This window comes from Nymphaea colorata, chromosome 3 (assembly GCF_008831285.2).
Source record: "Nymphaea colorata isolate Beijing-Zhang1983 chromosome 3, ASM883128v2, whole genome shotgun sequence".
Lineage (NCBI taxonomy): Eukaryota > Viridiplantae > Streptophyta > Magnoliopsida > Nymphaeales > Nymphaeaceae > Nymphaea > Nymphaea colorata.
In genome coordinates this window covers 24,476,697-24,489,481 of record NC_045140.1, presented here as the reverse complement: position 1 = coordinate 24,489,481, position 12,785 = coordinate 24,476,697, and the positions used below count along the sequence as shown (strand labels likewise).

The following is a 12,785-nucleotide window of genomic DNA, read 5'->3' as shown; positions in this document are numbered from 1 at the left end:
AAAAGTAGAAATGTCGTTAGAACCACTCACTTGGTTTTCAGAGTGCGTGGTAAAACAATTTGTGATTTTCCATTCCAACTAAAAAGGTTAAGTACTGGTAATCAACTCAATTTACTTCGTAGTGTCCCAACACGGCGGTGGCAGAGTTATTTGCACTTCATATTGTGTTGTTTGTGCTGACCAAAGAAAGAGATGTTCTTAGTTTTTTCTCTCACTATTCCTACCATGAGTTGTATAATTGTATTTTATTTAAACTAATTATTTAATCGAGTCTAATGAAGAAAACAAGATCTGGTTATTAATCGCATTTAAAATGAGGACCCTTGAAAAGAACTGACCAGATTACATGTGAATGTGAGGTCGTAATCTAGTCGGGCCCAGATTTTCTTTCAAAGAAAGGCTTTAGTCTGAAAGTAAAGCTGAATTGCGTTAGAACCATGGGATAAATGCCAACTTCATGACGCCCGAATCTTGTTCAAGCCCTACCCAGAAACAAGAACCAACAGCTAAATTTCGAAATGGGATGAAGGTCGAGGGCAGAAATTACAGAGAGCTACTGCTTAATGTACAGAACTAAAAACAGGAAAAGCTGCAGAGTTAACGCAGATGAGCTTGATTCAGATTCTGCAAAAGGCTAAAGGGGATCAAAAATATATAAAGATTTCCCGAACTATCAGAAAAGGCTTGAGATTTTTCTCTTAATATTAAGCGAATTCTAGTGGACCAACATACAAAATTGGTGTTCTGACATTTACTCGCAGAACGGAAAAAGTTTTATCTGCTCTCTGTAAAAAGTTAAGTTTATCGTACAGCAGCATTCACGAGGGAGTTTTCCCCGATCTTCACCACTGCCATTTCAACTGGATAAAGCAGAGGACCGCTTTCTGCAGCGGAAAAGTCGGAAGGCATCAACCCTATCTCTCCGATGGCGGATGATGGGAGAGAGAGGAGGCGGATGATGGGAGAGAGAGAGGCCTGCAGCCGTGGCCGCGTGGGCAAGGTCAGTTTGTCCTCTTGCATCTCGGCGTTTATGCCGGTTACCCTGATACCCCTCAACACACCCTTCAGTACTTTTCGCTCTTGTAGTTTTCTTTCCGGAAGAAAACAACAAAAAGGAGGAAAAGAAAGAAGCAAAAAGAAAAGAAGAAGAGTGCCACTTCTATTGAGAGACCCGCCCTTTCGGTGACGAGCCAACTAAAAAAAGATCTCCCTCTCTGAAAAAGGAGGTTCCGACCACAAGCGCACGCGTCTTCAGCCATCTCTCTCGCTCGCTCTCGTTCATTCCACGTATAGATGATTCACGAAACGATGAGAGATGGAAAAAGAACCGCAGTCGACACCACCAAAATCTGAGCTTAAGACAACGGAGATGGTGTAACGCCCAGAGGTCATCCTTTTCTGGGTTGGTAAACTTCAAGCGTCTCATGAAATTAACATTGGAGACCATGACTTTCATTATACAGAAGAGAAGCAAACGCCGCTTCAACCAGATAAGGACCTTGATCTTGCTTACACAACCCTAGGAAATATTAGCCCTTCGAACAAACTCCTCCCAGAAATGAAAAGAAAAATAACTCAAAAGAAGTTTAAAATTTAAGTAAAAGAGAAGGAAGGCGACGGCAAATCCCTTCCCGTTCCTCTCCTGCCAGTCCAGCGGTTTTTACCGAGTCATTTTGATCGTGCATCTTTATTTCCAAGGAGCGAGCACCACTCAACGTCCGAGCTCGTCTATGCTCTGCAACGCCGGCCGCCACTGACCCTGCCTCCCCACGAATCGGCCTCTCCCTGCCCGGACGCCGTCAGTCTCTACCTGCTGACAGTAGCAACCATGGTGTCAGTAACAAAACAGAAGAGTCCGGAAAAAAAAACGAGAATCGACAACCGCTCCAGATGATGATGATTGATCCGACGATGATGGAAGAACTCAAGATCGGAGCTGAAGTAAAACGCAGGGGAATTAAAGCTTCCGAAGCTACTGAGATCTCGGATCATTTGACCTCCGAAACCGTCGAGCACACGGGTCGGGAGGCCTACGCCTCGGGTAGAACGCGGCGCAGGCTCGGCAGCGTCCTTTATCTCGGACGGCTAAGCGCCTACTTTCCTAGGAAAGCGTTCCCCTACGGAGTAGGGATATCCAAGAATATATTTTCCAGGCACTGTGACTAGGAGACGGACATAAAGAAAAAAACTCGAGAAAGAAAAAGAAAAAAACTCTGAGAGACCAAGCGGCCTTGCGTCAGCAGCCTGCGAGTGGACGCGGAAGACCACCACGCGAGGCACCACAAATTACCAAAAAGAGACGCTCATCATGGCAGACAATGGCGAAAAGCAGAAGAAAGTGGGAAACTGAAGAGTATGAAAGAGACGTTCTTCTTCTTGCTCGTTATAGAATTATAGAAGCAGTTTTTCTTGTTGGCTTTTTAGATGGTGCTTTCTTTACGTTTCTGCTTCATTTTCCTCTTTAAAAAAGAAAGGAAAATCGAGAGAGAGGAAAAGATGTAATTACATTAACCGGTTTCTCAACGGTCAGCTGTCTCCGGGACGGCACCGATTCCCTCGATTCCGGCCGTTCCCTCTGTTTTTGCAGAGACATCATCCGGCTCAGCTTGGCGTATTTCCTCCCCGAGAATTCCTTCAGAACCTCTGCATTTCGTTCAGACAGAGAAACAGTTCATATACCCAAACAGAAATTCGTCGGCAACCTTAAAACTCATTAGCTTCGACGCATCTGTAAAAAAATATTAGCTACCCAAGAAAATTATCTCTGGTTCTCCCATGCAGATCATAGAGAGAGAAGGAAGACAAACCTTCGAAGCTAACCAGACGGTAGACGTGACCGATGTGGAGCGTGTCGTCAGGGCGGAGGAGCTTCAACTGCTTGATGGAAGGGCCTCCGTTCTTGTTCGACGGGATGGAGGCTATGATAAGAGCGACGTAGTGGCCGGGGTTCGCCTTCATGATCTCGGTGGCGCTCAACGACCAGTATATCCTCTCCACCTTGCCACCGGGATGCTCGACCACCACCGTCGCCGCCTCCGCCGCCTGACAGTTGCCCATCTCCTCCCTTTCTTCAAAGGAAACCAAACAGAATCGACGTTCCAAACAGACAGAAGGAAACGGATGCTGGCTCTCACAATGGCACTTCAATCTACAACGAAACCGAACACGATGAGCAAAAGGGCACCATCGCTAGACGCGTATCTGAAAGACCTTAAAACGAAAAAAAAAAGACAACGGAAGAAGCGACAGAAAAGGGGGAAAGGACAAAAAAGAGCCAAGGGCGCTACCTCTCCTGCAGGATAACATTATCTCTCAAAATCAGGGATTTCACGAGGCCGCGAACGATCCGACTCGTTCGTCTGACTCCCGGGATCAGCGCGACTCGCGATCTCGATCAATGAACGGAGGGAGAAAGAGGTCGGCGGCTTCGGGAAGTCCGAAAGTATCGGTTCTCTGACTCGCGTGTTCAGACCAGAAGGTGGGCAGTCCCCAGAACCGCTCTTCTCACCAAAAGAAGGCTTCCTGCACCAATTGCAAAAGGCCAGGAACACAAGAAGGAAAACGTAAAATGGTGGCCTGCAGAAACTCGTCCTGGAACTCTGAGACAGAAAGCTTCCTCTTCACGCTTCCTTCTCGTTGCCGTACTGTACAGCGTAAAACACCAAACCCCGCAGGGTCACAGCGACTAGCACCACCACCGCCTTGAACTGATTCCTCTAGCTTGAACTACAAGTGAAGCGAACCAAAGGGAGGAGGAAGAAGACGAAGACGAAGACGAAGACGAAGAAGAAGGTCCCACTGAACTGAATGCGGGGTATTCTCGCTAGTTGCTGGTATTTAAGCAAAGAATCGTCCCTCCGTCTGTCTGTCCGCTTGGCCCTCCTACTCTCCCCTTAACCCACGGTTGACTTCGCGGGTTAGGCGCTGACGCACCCTCCTCCCCTCCACGAGCTGCTGGGCCCCACCGCCCACATTCCCCATTTCCCCCCAAACCCACCAACTGGGTCGGACCCAGGCCGACCCTCCTTTTAAAAAACCTGACCGACCGGGTGCTCTGGTTATTAAAAAAATATATATATATATATATTACTTGCGATTAGAAAACTAAAAACATTTATTTTATAAGCGAGCAACTGACGACTCTGACTCCAAGTAACCGTCCGTTTCTACATGCTCTTTTTTATAAATCCTACGCTCTGTAATATGCCAAACAATGTTATATAAATAATTCGTGAACGTTTTATTTTGAAAATAACGGTTACTCCAACGAAAACATTATACTTAAAAGTTGTTAGCATGTGATGGCGATGTAAAGGAAAAGTATCACTGTGAATGACCACTTACGAGTCATCTTTTAACTTTCTCTACCTTTCTTTCACACGGAAGTGCGTAAACGTCTCCGCAATGCAACAAGTATCGTCCCCTTCCCGGCTATTCTCTACCTTTTATTTCAAATCTGATGAGTTCATGTTTTGGACATGTTTAATCAAACAAAACTTCTTATTTTCCGAAGCCCATCTCGTGTGGGGACTTTCTTTCCTAGAAAAAAGTTTTCCTGAATACACCTGATTGATTATCAAGTGGACCTCCAATCTGCAAACACCAGACTCTACTCGATAAAAATATTGAACATCCTCCAAATCTTTTCTACACACACACGATAAGATGTTGAGTTGTGATGAGTTTGAGAGGAAAGCAGGTGCAGCGGGACATGAAGCTGCCACTTGATGAATTTGATATTTGTTCTCTGAAACTCTGTTCGCCTCCCAGCGTACAAAGACTGCCAACATTTAGCAGCAGACGGATCAGCGTGTCTACTGTTGAAGGAGTGAAGCACAGTAACTGTCTAGCCACGGCAGCAGCAACGCAACCCTCTTATACCCACTTGACAGTAACGCTTCTGGCTCTTTAACACTGACCGTTGGCGTCTTCTCTGTGCCCCGAAGATGAGGAGAAGAAAGAAAGACTCAGAAAGAAAACCCCATTTGGCCTCATGCAGCCAAATTTGTAGCTGTAAAGTCTGATTTGATTAAGATGAAATCTTTCTTTTGCAGATGGCAAGTGAAGGTTGGTTGTTTTTTTGGCGGATTTGTCTTAAATATTGTTTTTTATTTTAAAACTAGAAATGGTTTGAACTTATTTGGCAAAATGAAAAGTATACAGTCTACAGTTACCTAGCTTTCATTTATGATCATAAGGAAAAGAGTTAAATGAATAAAGTAAAGTGGACCAACATACAGTTTTCGGGTGAACTAGACGTTAACAACATCCAATTTCAATCGAATCAAAGGAAGAGAGAAAAGAAAAAAAAACAATGGTACCAGCATTTCTCAAAGGTGTTGTAAATCTGTGGTCCTCTGGTACTCCTTGCCGGAAACTGTTCGCGAGCTATTCTCTGATGGTGTCGCCGACACTTTGAGCCGTGGACTGTCGCTTAGTTGTTCGCTCTGCCACAACAGTAACCATTTTTTTTATAATATCTTTCGTCTGCATTGTAAGGTTTTCGTGTTTGAATTACCTTAGGATATGAGCGATCAGACAGATTCTTAAGGGAAAACATTTTCCATATAATATATGTATGTGAATATATAATAGAATAAATATGTTATATCAAGCTGATCTCTGGAATGGCTACCCACATTTTGAGTAGGTGATCTTTGAATGATGTAGGTCCATTGCCCATGCATTGATTTTGAAATGGGTCCATTCTGAGATCCAAATTGACATATCAGAGCCTGGTGGCCCCCAAAATCCGCGTTTTTTATTCACATTTGTTGGGGGGATTCACGTATCATTGGCCTCGTGGAGTTGGACCGCATTAGAGCTCTTGATGGGATCCAGATCTCAACTAAGTGTTTGACATTCAAGATATCTAAAGAAGCCTTAAGATCCGCTTTAATAACTGGGACCAAAGAAATTTTGCACAGCTGGAAAACTGAGAGCCGCCAAATCGCCAATTTTGAAGCTTCCTCATTTATGGATGTGAATCACGTTGTAGATTTGATAAGAACCAACGTATCAATTGCCATGTTTCCAGATGTATTCAACATTTTATAGCATCTCAACAATTATGATCATGAAAAAAAAAACTGTTCGTGTTCTTAAATAATTTACTTTACATTACAGGAAAAAAAAAAACACAATCTAAATGAAGAGTATTATAAAATCAAACACTTATCACACCCTTATTTTGAAATTTGACAAGAACAAGCAGCAGAATTTAGATCTAAAGGGCGCTTCTAGTTGAGCTCCTAGTTTGGCCATTAGTGAGTCCATGGTGGATCTGACTTTCGCTAGAATTGGTTTCTTAGAAGCTCTGAAACTGGGGGCTAGACTTTGTAGAAGAGGACAAATCTGGTCCAAGGCTTTCGTAATGGTCTTTGGGAGATGAAAAGATAAAAACAAATAAACCAGTTTACTTAGGTGCAACAACTAGGGCCTCCCAATCTATGTGTCTAGGTCTCTCATGAGGAACAAAATCAAATATAGTTAAATGAAGTGTGTGCATAAATTTAAGATCTAGCTGTACCCTTGGTCAGACAGCGAAGACTTAAGAGCTCGTTTGATTGTGGAGAATGCAGCATTCCACTAAATGGTGGGACCCAATTGTCTCCACCTTCATGCAAACAAGGGACATAAGGAACACAAACCCACCTTCGTTATAAAACTCTATGGTCATATATTCATACTTAAAAGCTTTTAGCTTGTTTCGGAGTTTTGAGTGGACTTACGGTGCATCTTTAACTTGAGGGTGTCACTTGCTACCATTTTGCATAGAAGAGTAACTGACAACAATAATGAGAGAACAAGGGAGAAAAGCGTAGAGCAAGGGGGGAGGGGGAGACTCAAAAGAGAGAAGGGGGAGAGACAAAGGAGGAGGGGAGAAGCTCGACTCGAGGGCAGCTCGGGGCGAGAGACTGTGTCCTGTTCCATGTTATTTCGAGAGCTTAGAACAGTGTGGAACATGGGTTAATTTATACCCTCTATTCAACTGTCCACTGTGTCCATCTTGCATCGCGGATGGCGGTTGTTTAAAAAAGTCGACTAAACAAGGCATGTGTGTTACATTCCGCGTGTTCTGTGGCCATCAAACTTACTCTTAATGTCACCTTGCCGCTCAATTGCACTGTACCCCTTAAAGCAAGGAACACTTTTAGCTGTTTTTATGTGTTTGGTGCAAACAAGTGCTTGGGGACACAATCGCGAAACGGCTGGTGTGCAGTTGATGAGGGCAACCATTTGGAGTAGTTTTTTTTTTTTAAGAGAAAAAAACGGTGGTGACTTCCGGCAGCCGCCAACTTGAATGACTTGCTTGATATCTTGGTTTTCTCGGTTCAATTCCGTCAACTATTTCAAAATGAAATAAAAGGGAACTGAGTTATCTGAATTGAAACGGATGTCACCCAACTGTTGATTGGTTACTGAACTGTTGAGCAACTGATCGGCCCTGTTCAGATAACGCCCGAACATGCAATTTGCTACAGTCGGCAATCTTAGCTCAGCCGCTGAGATGATTTCACGCTGCTGATGCGATAGATATCTCTCCCCATCCATAAGTTAACAACTGATCCATACCTCACATGTTCCTTATGTCATACATGGCGTTTCCTGCAAGATGAGTTCCATCACTTGAGTCGAGTAATTGAGCAGGTGATCGGATGCAGATCTTTCCCATATATTCTAATCGGATGCGGGCGGCATGTATGATCAGACCCATATTCAGCATTGTGCATGAACAAGAAATCACTCACGAATCTGCTATGGTTTAGATCAAGTTCTGCAATCTGGTTTAGTCAAGGGTTGGTGATTTTTATATCCAACCAAACCAAATGCGACCACATTAGATAATTGTTTGTGTCCACAACAATTATTTGTGCAGTAAATTTTAACAAAAGAATAATCCTCCCATGCTCGATCAATATCTTCAGAATTCAAATAATTGCAGAGATGGAGGCACTGCAGAAATGATTGTCCCCATTTTTTTTGCGAGAAGCAAGTCAAGTCTGATTATGTGAAGGCCGAAGTGACCGGTTTATGCAGAGTTTATAGCGGTGAAACAAATCACCCTTATAGATTTTTAGGACTCTGCCTTCCAAAGAGGATGCTGGCGTCTTTACTTGCATGGCAAACTGAGACTCTCAAATTCTCCAATCCAGTTTGGAGGAGGAAAGCGTGGTTTAGAGCTGGGGATTGTAGGCTTACTTCCAAGAATCTGCAATTTTAGTTCAAGAAAAGAAATGCTATTAAAAATAAACTGAAATAAATACTCGTGATAATTTTCATGTCCATATCAACAATAATTATTGCTGATTGACGTAACCAAATTCTAGGTATAAATGATTATCTTACACGTTATCAAAACTAAGGTTAACAATTTCACCTAACCACGTTAAACCACTCGTTCTCTCATATTTTCTTCCAATGGAGAGCAACTGACAAGGTGGGACTCACAAAAAGCGGCTTTAAGGTGAATATCATAAACCAAGGGCAGAGCTACCTATAACCTATAAGTAAGAGACATATATATATATATATATATACATATATATAGTTAGAGAGCAGAGTCCCTTATTTGTATACGTATAAAGATGACCTCTTTTCCTTAAATTTTTAGCTCTGCCAATGAATCTAGTCTTATTAATCTAACCGCCAAACGCCGTGGTTGGTTTGTCTGATCTCATGAAAGTCACACAAAGTAACCTGTTTTTGAAGGGGTGCCCGTCACCAAAAGCATGCAGACACTGAAGCTCATGACCTAACTTGCTTATCGGATTCACCTTTTACTTTTTCCAACAAACACGATTTAACAGCACCAAAAAAGCTAGGTGTGAATATCTGGCGCAATCGAGAACTAGTTGCGTCACCAGGCAGATGTGAGACTCACTTTTCCATGGGAAAGTGGCTTTTTTCCACAGGATAAGTCCGACCTCATTTTCATAACGCCAACAGTGGCCTCCGACTTAACCCTTGTGCGTGTTTTGTCCTCATCTCCACTGTTGTAGGAAAGAAAGTGATACAAACGCCACCTCCATTTATTCCATCATCCTTTTCAATGAGTATCAATTAAAGGTCATTATTTTATGGTGTGACCAAAATTTTGGCTTCATTCTAGCGTCATTGAAGCAAGGAAGGTCCTGCGGACTCCACATACTTGTCAAGATCTACAAGGAACCACCGGTGAAACCGTAACCTTCCTCATCTCTATATGTTTCAAGGTTGTTTTTGGTGTTTTGGGGTAGCGTCTGTGCATGATACTTCAACTTGTATATCGATACTCGTCCGACTGATGTATTAACATTTGCTCATTTCTTCAACTTGCATATCGGTACTCGTCTGGCTGATGTATTAACATTTGCTCGAAAATGAATGACTGATTTATTAACATTTGTTCCCAAATGTTTGTGAATGTGAACTCTTACTGATGAATGATTTTGTTTACGTCACGTAAAAGTCTTTGTTCTTTAGCCGTCCAAGAGACCTAAGGATCTTTTTTTTTTCTATTTGAAAGAAAATATGAGGCCTCATGCCAATATTTTTTCCATTTAAACTGAAACTTTCCAATGACTAAAAACACTGCAAGATCACGACATTATGTCTTGTTCAGTGTGGACTTTTTACTTTTTTTCAATTTCTATTTTCGTCTTCTCCAAAAATTTTCTTTTTTTTTTTTGTGTGAATGAAGGGTATTTTCGTCATAATCATACTGGCACACTAAAATTTCATGCACGAGTACATCGCATATAGCCAGGTTTGGTAGAACACTACAAAGATTTCACCCACATTATCCCGTGATACATATAAGAGAAGGTGGAGGGATCAGCTACCAAAATCAGGCCAATTAAAATAGATCGATAATCAAAGTACTTATTGTACAATCTGACCCCGTAAATACGATCGGTCGATTAACTTAATTATTATACAAGAATTCAATCATTCTCTGGTTTTAATCTACTTTTTCCCCCTAAATACTAATGGCTCTTACAGCACCAAAACGTTGTTAGTAAAAAAAAAATTAAATTAAATTAAATATTCTCATGAAAAATCCTGAGCTGATGCATGTGTTACAATAATATGTTTCTATGTTTAAAATAAATGTTCACAAGAATTAAGTGGTCTCCTTTTTGTCTTATATATATATATATATATATAGATATATATATATATATATAATTATGCTGATCACCTACAACTGATTCTATCATATGTATGCTAGGTGAGCATTTGAGAGGGAGAAGTTCTGAGCGTTGACTAGTTCTCTCTCTTTTCTTTTTATCGTCACAAACAATACCTAACCATGCATCCCCTAAATGTTTTTTTATAGGGCCCATGTGCACCGCATAACAAAGGGCTTAAATATTATATTCCCGCGAAATATTTAAATGTCATTGAGAATTGCAAAATAATTTCACGTTAATAAGCTACAAAGCTACCCAAACTTAATTATCCATAGATGTCCTTCGTCGAACTTTAATAACCAAAAGTGCATAAAGTTGCCAAGTTTTTTTTTTTTTCTTTTCCACCACCGCTCCTACCATGAATAAGACCTCGTTCCACTTCCGGAAACAAAAGATTCCGTATACAAAACTTTATTTATCTACTCATTTGCCTTTCCTTGAGAAGCCAAAAATAATCTTATTAAGTCGTCTTTTTTCCCTTGGTGCACTTCAATCAAACCAATGGTTTTAGTGCCCTTTTCATCTTTTCAAATATTTCATATTGAGCAAGATCCAAGGACAAATAATAGCTGCCAGAACATCCCTCCATATAAGACGCTTGAAAACCCATAAACTAATCAATCTTGACATGCTGTTGTTGCTTTTGGGATGATGAAGTGAAGGCGATGATTGAGTTCACTTTTCTGCCTTGCATCATCTTAAAAAAGAAGAAAGCATTATGATATGTTCAATCATCTTGCAGTTTCCAATGTTGGTTGATAACTGCATCTCAGTCATATTATAATGCACGATGAGGAATCAAAGAGGTGAAATTAATTGAACAAATTTGATGGCAAAGGCTGTCAGCCTCATCTTTCCAACTAGGGTTTCATCTTGGAATGTTGAATAATTTACATTTATTATGTCCAATGGGCAAGTGGAAAAGGGGAGAAATGATTCTTCAAGATGCAGAGCACTAATCTAGCTTAATGGGGTTTTTTAAATGATAAAATAATTGTTTGTTTTGCTTTTTCTTTTTATAATGGGTTAGCTGTTTGTGGCATAGATTAATGAAGTTTGGGTAAAGTTGGCAGGCTTGCATTAAGAGAGGTCCCTATGCACTTTAACTTGGGAAACTCTCTCTTTTAATTTATTCAAGACTGGTTGGCCTTTTTGTTTTCTATTTTAAACCTTGATTTATTTAAAATCGGGCTAATTACCAGCACTAATGCAAAATAATCTTAAAAACAAAATCTATACATTAATCAGATTTCTTAGCTGGGGCTTTCTTAGTTCACCAACTACAATGTTTTCATTTTTTTTTTAAATTCTTACATCTTCAATTCATGCATATGACTATACTTTTGAATGTTTGTATACAAACAATAGGCAACGTATGTGTGCAACGTGATCTAAGGCCTTGTTTGGATGCACGCCTTGAAAAATGGGTTTGTTGAAAACCTGGTTTTACTGTTTGGATAGCATGTCAAAAACCATGTTTTCACTATTGAAAACCTGGTTTTGTTTGGATAACCTCCTTAGATTTATATGGTCTAGAGCTCTAGCATGAACGTATAGGTGGAATATGCTTGACAACTGTGTAAATAAAAGATCACAAAGGAATCAAGGAACTTTACTCAACAACATAATACAAGCCCTTAATTCCACAATAATTTTTCACGGCACAATTAACTGCTCATTTTTTTAAATGGTCTGATTTGCTTTGCATACTTTAATAACAACAGACTTACAATATCTGCATCAAATCGGCTGGCAAATGCCTTTGCAATTTTGTAGTGAACAATTGTTTAAGTGGAATCCAAAATGCCCTCAAAACGTCTTTTTTTTTTGTGAAAAAAGACCCCTCACTGGCTTCTACAAATCCTGGTTTTCAACCGGGTTTTAATGAATTCAAGTGTTGCCAGACAAGGGCGAAGCTTGAAATTTTTCATAAGAAGGGCCGAATTAAAGTTTATTAATTTTGACAAGGGCCAAAATATCTTTTTTCAAATTTTTTATATAGGACAAGCAAAATTTCTTAAAATTTACATGTAAATTAAAAAAAAAAAAACTTGAGGTGAGGCCAGGGCCCATGTGGATTCCCTTTAACAAGTAAAATTTCTTAAAATTTACATGTAAATTAAAAAAAAAAAACTTGAGGTGAGGCTAGGGCCCATGCATGTCCCCCTTGGCTCCGCCCCAATGCCAAACACCCTCAAACAACGTTTTGCCTCCAAAAGGATGTTTTGAGCATGAAGTCAAACACACCTTAAAAACTGTATATGTGCATGTATTTTCACATGCACTGACAATATTTGATAAGTCTACATTTTTTGAGAATATAGAGCTATTTGAGACAATTCTAAGAATGTTATTCCAAACTGGGGGCAAGGTGCAAAGCACCACCCAACTTTGAAACTAACAAAAAAATTTGTCATAAAATTTAAAAGAGCCCTTCATGAAACAAGAATATCTTTCATCAGCAAAAGAAATAGTTGTTCTTTATGCTAAGTGTTATTGTTATTTTATATCCAAAATTTTTTGTTATAAGAGCACTTCGAGATTTTTTCATAAGAACATTAATCGTCTAATCGGGAATGTTTAAAAGTTGAGAAATGATGATTTGTTATT

At 40.4% G+C, this 12,785-nt stretch overlaps 1 protein-coding gene across 2 annotated transcripts; it reads right to left on the bottom strand.

The window, feature by feature from the left end:
* Positions 1-1,370: 1,370 nt before the first annotated feature.
* Positions 1,371-3,829, bottom strand: LOC116249546 (uncharacterized). Of its 2 annotated transcripts, none has more exons than XM_031622666.2 (4): positions 3,288-3,829; positions 2,808-3,148; positions 2,507-2,643; positions 1,371-1,810 (listed from the first exon to the last, which is right to left on the bottom strand). In XM_031622666.2, the coding sequence occupies exons 2-4, from the start codon at positions 3,055-3,057 to the stop codon at positions 1,712-1,714; spliced, it is 486 nt and encodes a 161-aa protein (XP_031478526.1). In that variant the 5' UTR covers positions 3,058-3,148; positions 3,288-3,829; the 3' UTR covers positions 1,371-1,711. The 2 variants fall into 2 exon arrangements, with proteins under 2 accessions (XP_031478526.1, XP_031478525.1); XM_031622665.2 differs by having other exon boundaries at positions 1,371-1,813; positions 3,288-3,824.
* Positions 3,830-12,785: the final 8,956 nt, after the last annotated feature.

Excerpts from the sequence above, each read along its gene's own strand:
- LOC116249546 (XM_031622665.2), bottom strand. The coding sequence starts at position 3,057 with ATGGGCAACTGTCAGGCGGCGGAGGCGGCGACGGTGGTGGTCGAGCAT. Across the intron at positions 2,644-2,807 it reads CCGTCTGGTTAGCTTCGAAG|AGGTTCTGAAGGAATTCTCG; the intron begins GTTTGTCTTCCT and ends AACGAAATGCAG. Across the intron at positions 1,814-2,506 it reads CCGTTGAGAAACCGGTTAAT|CAGGTAGAGACTGACGGCGT; the intron begins GTAATTACATCT and ends TGCTACTGTCAG.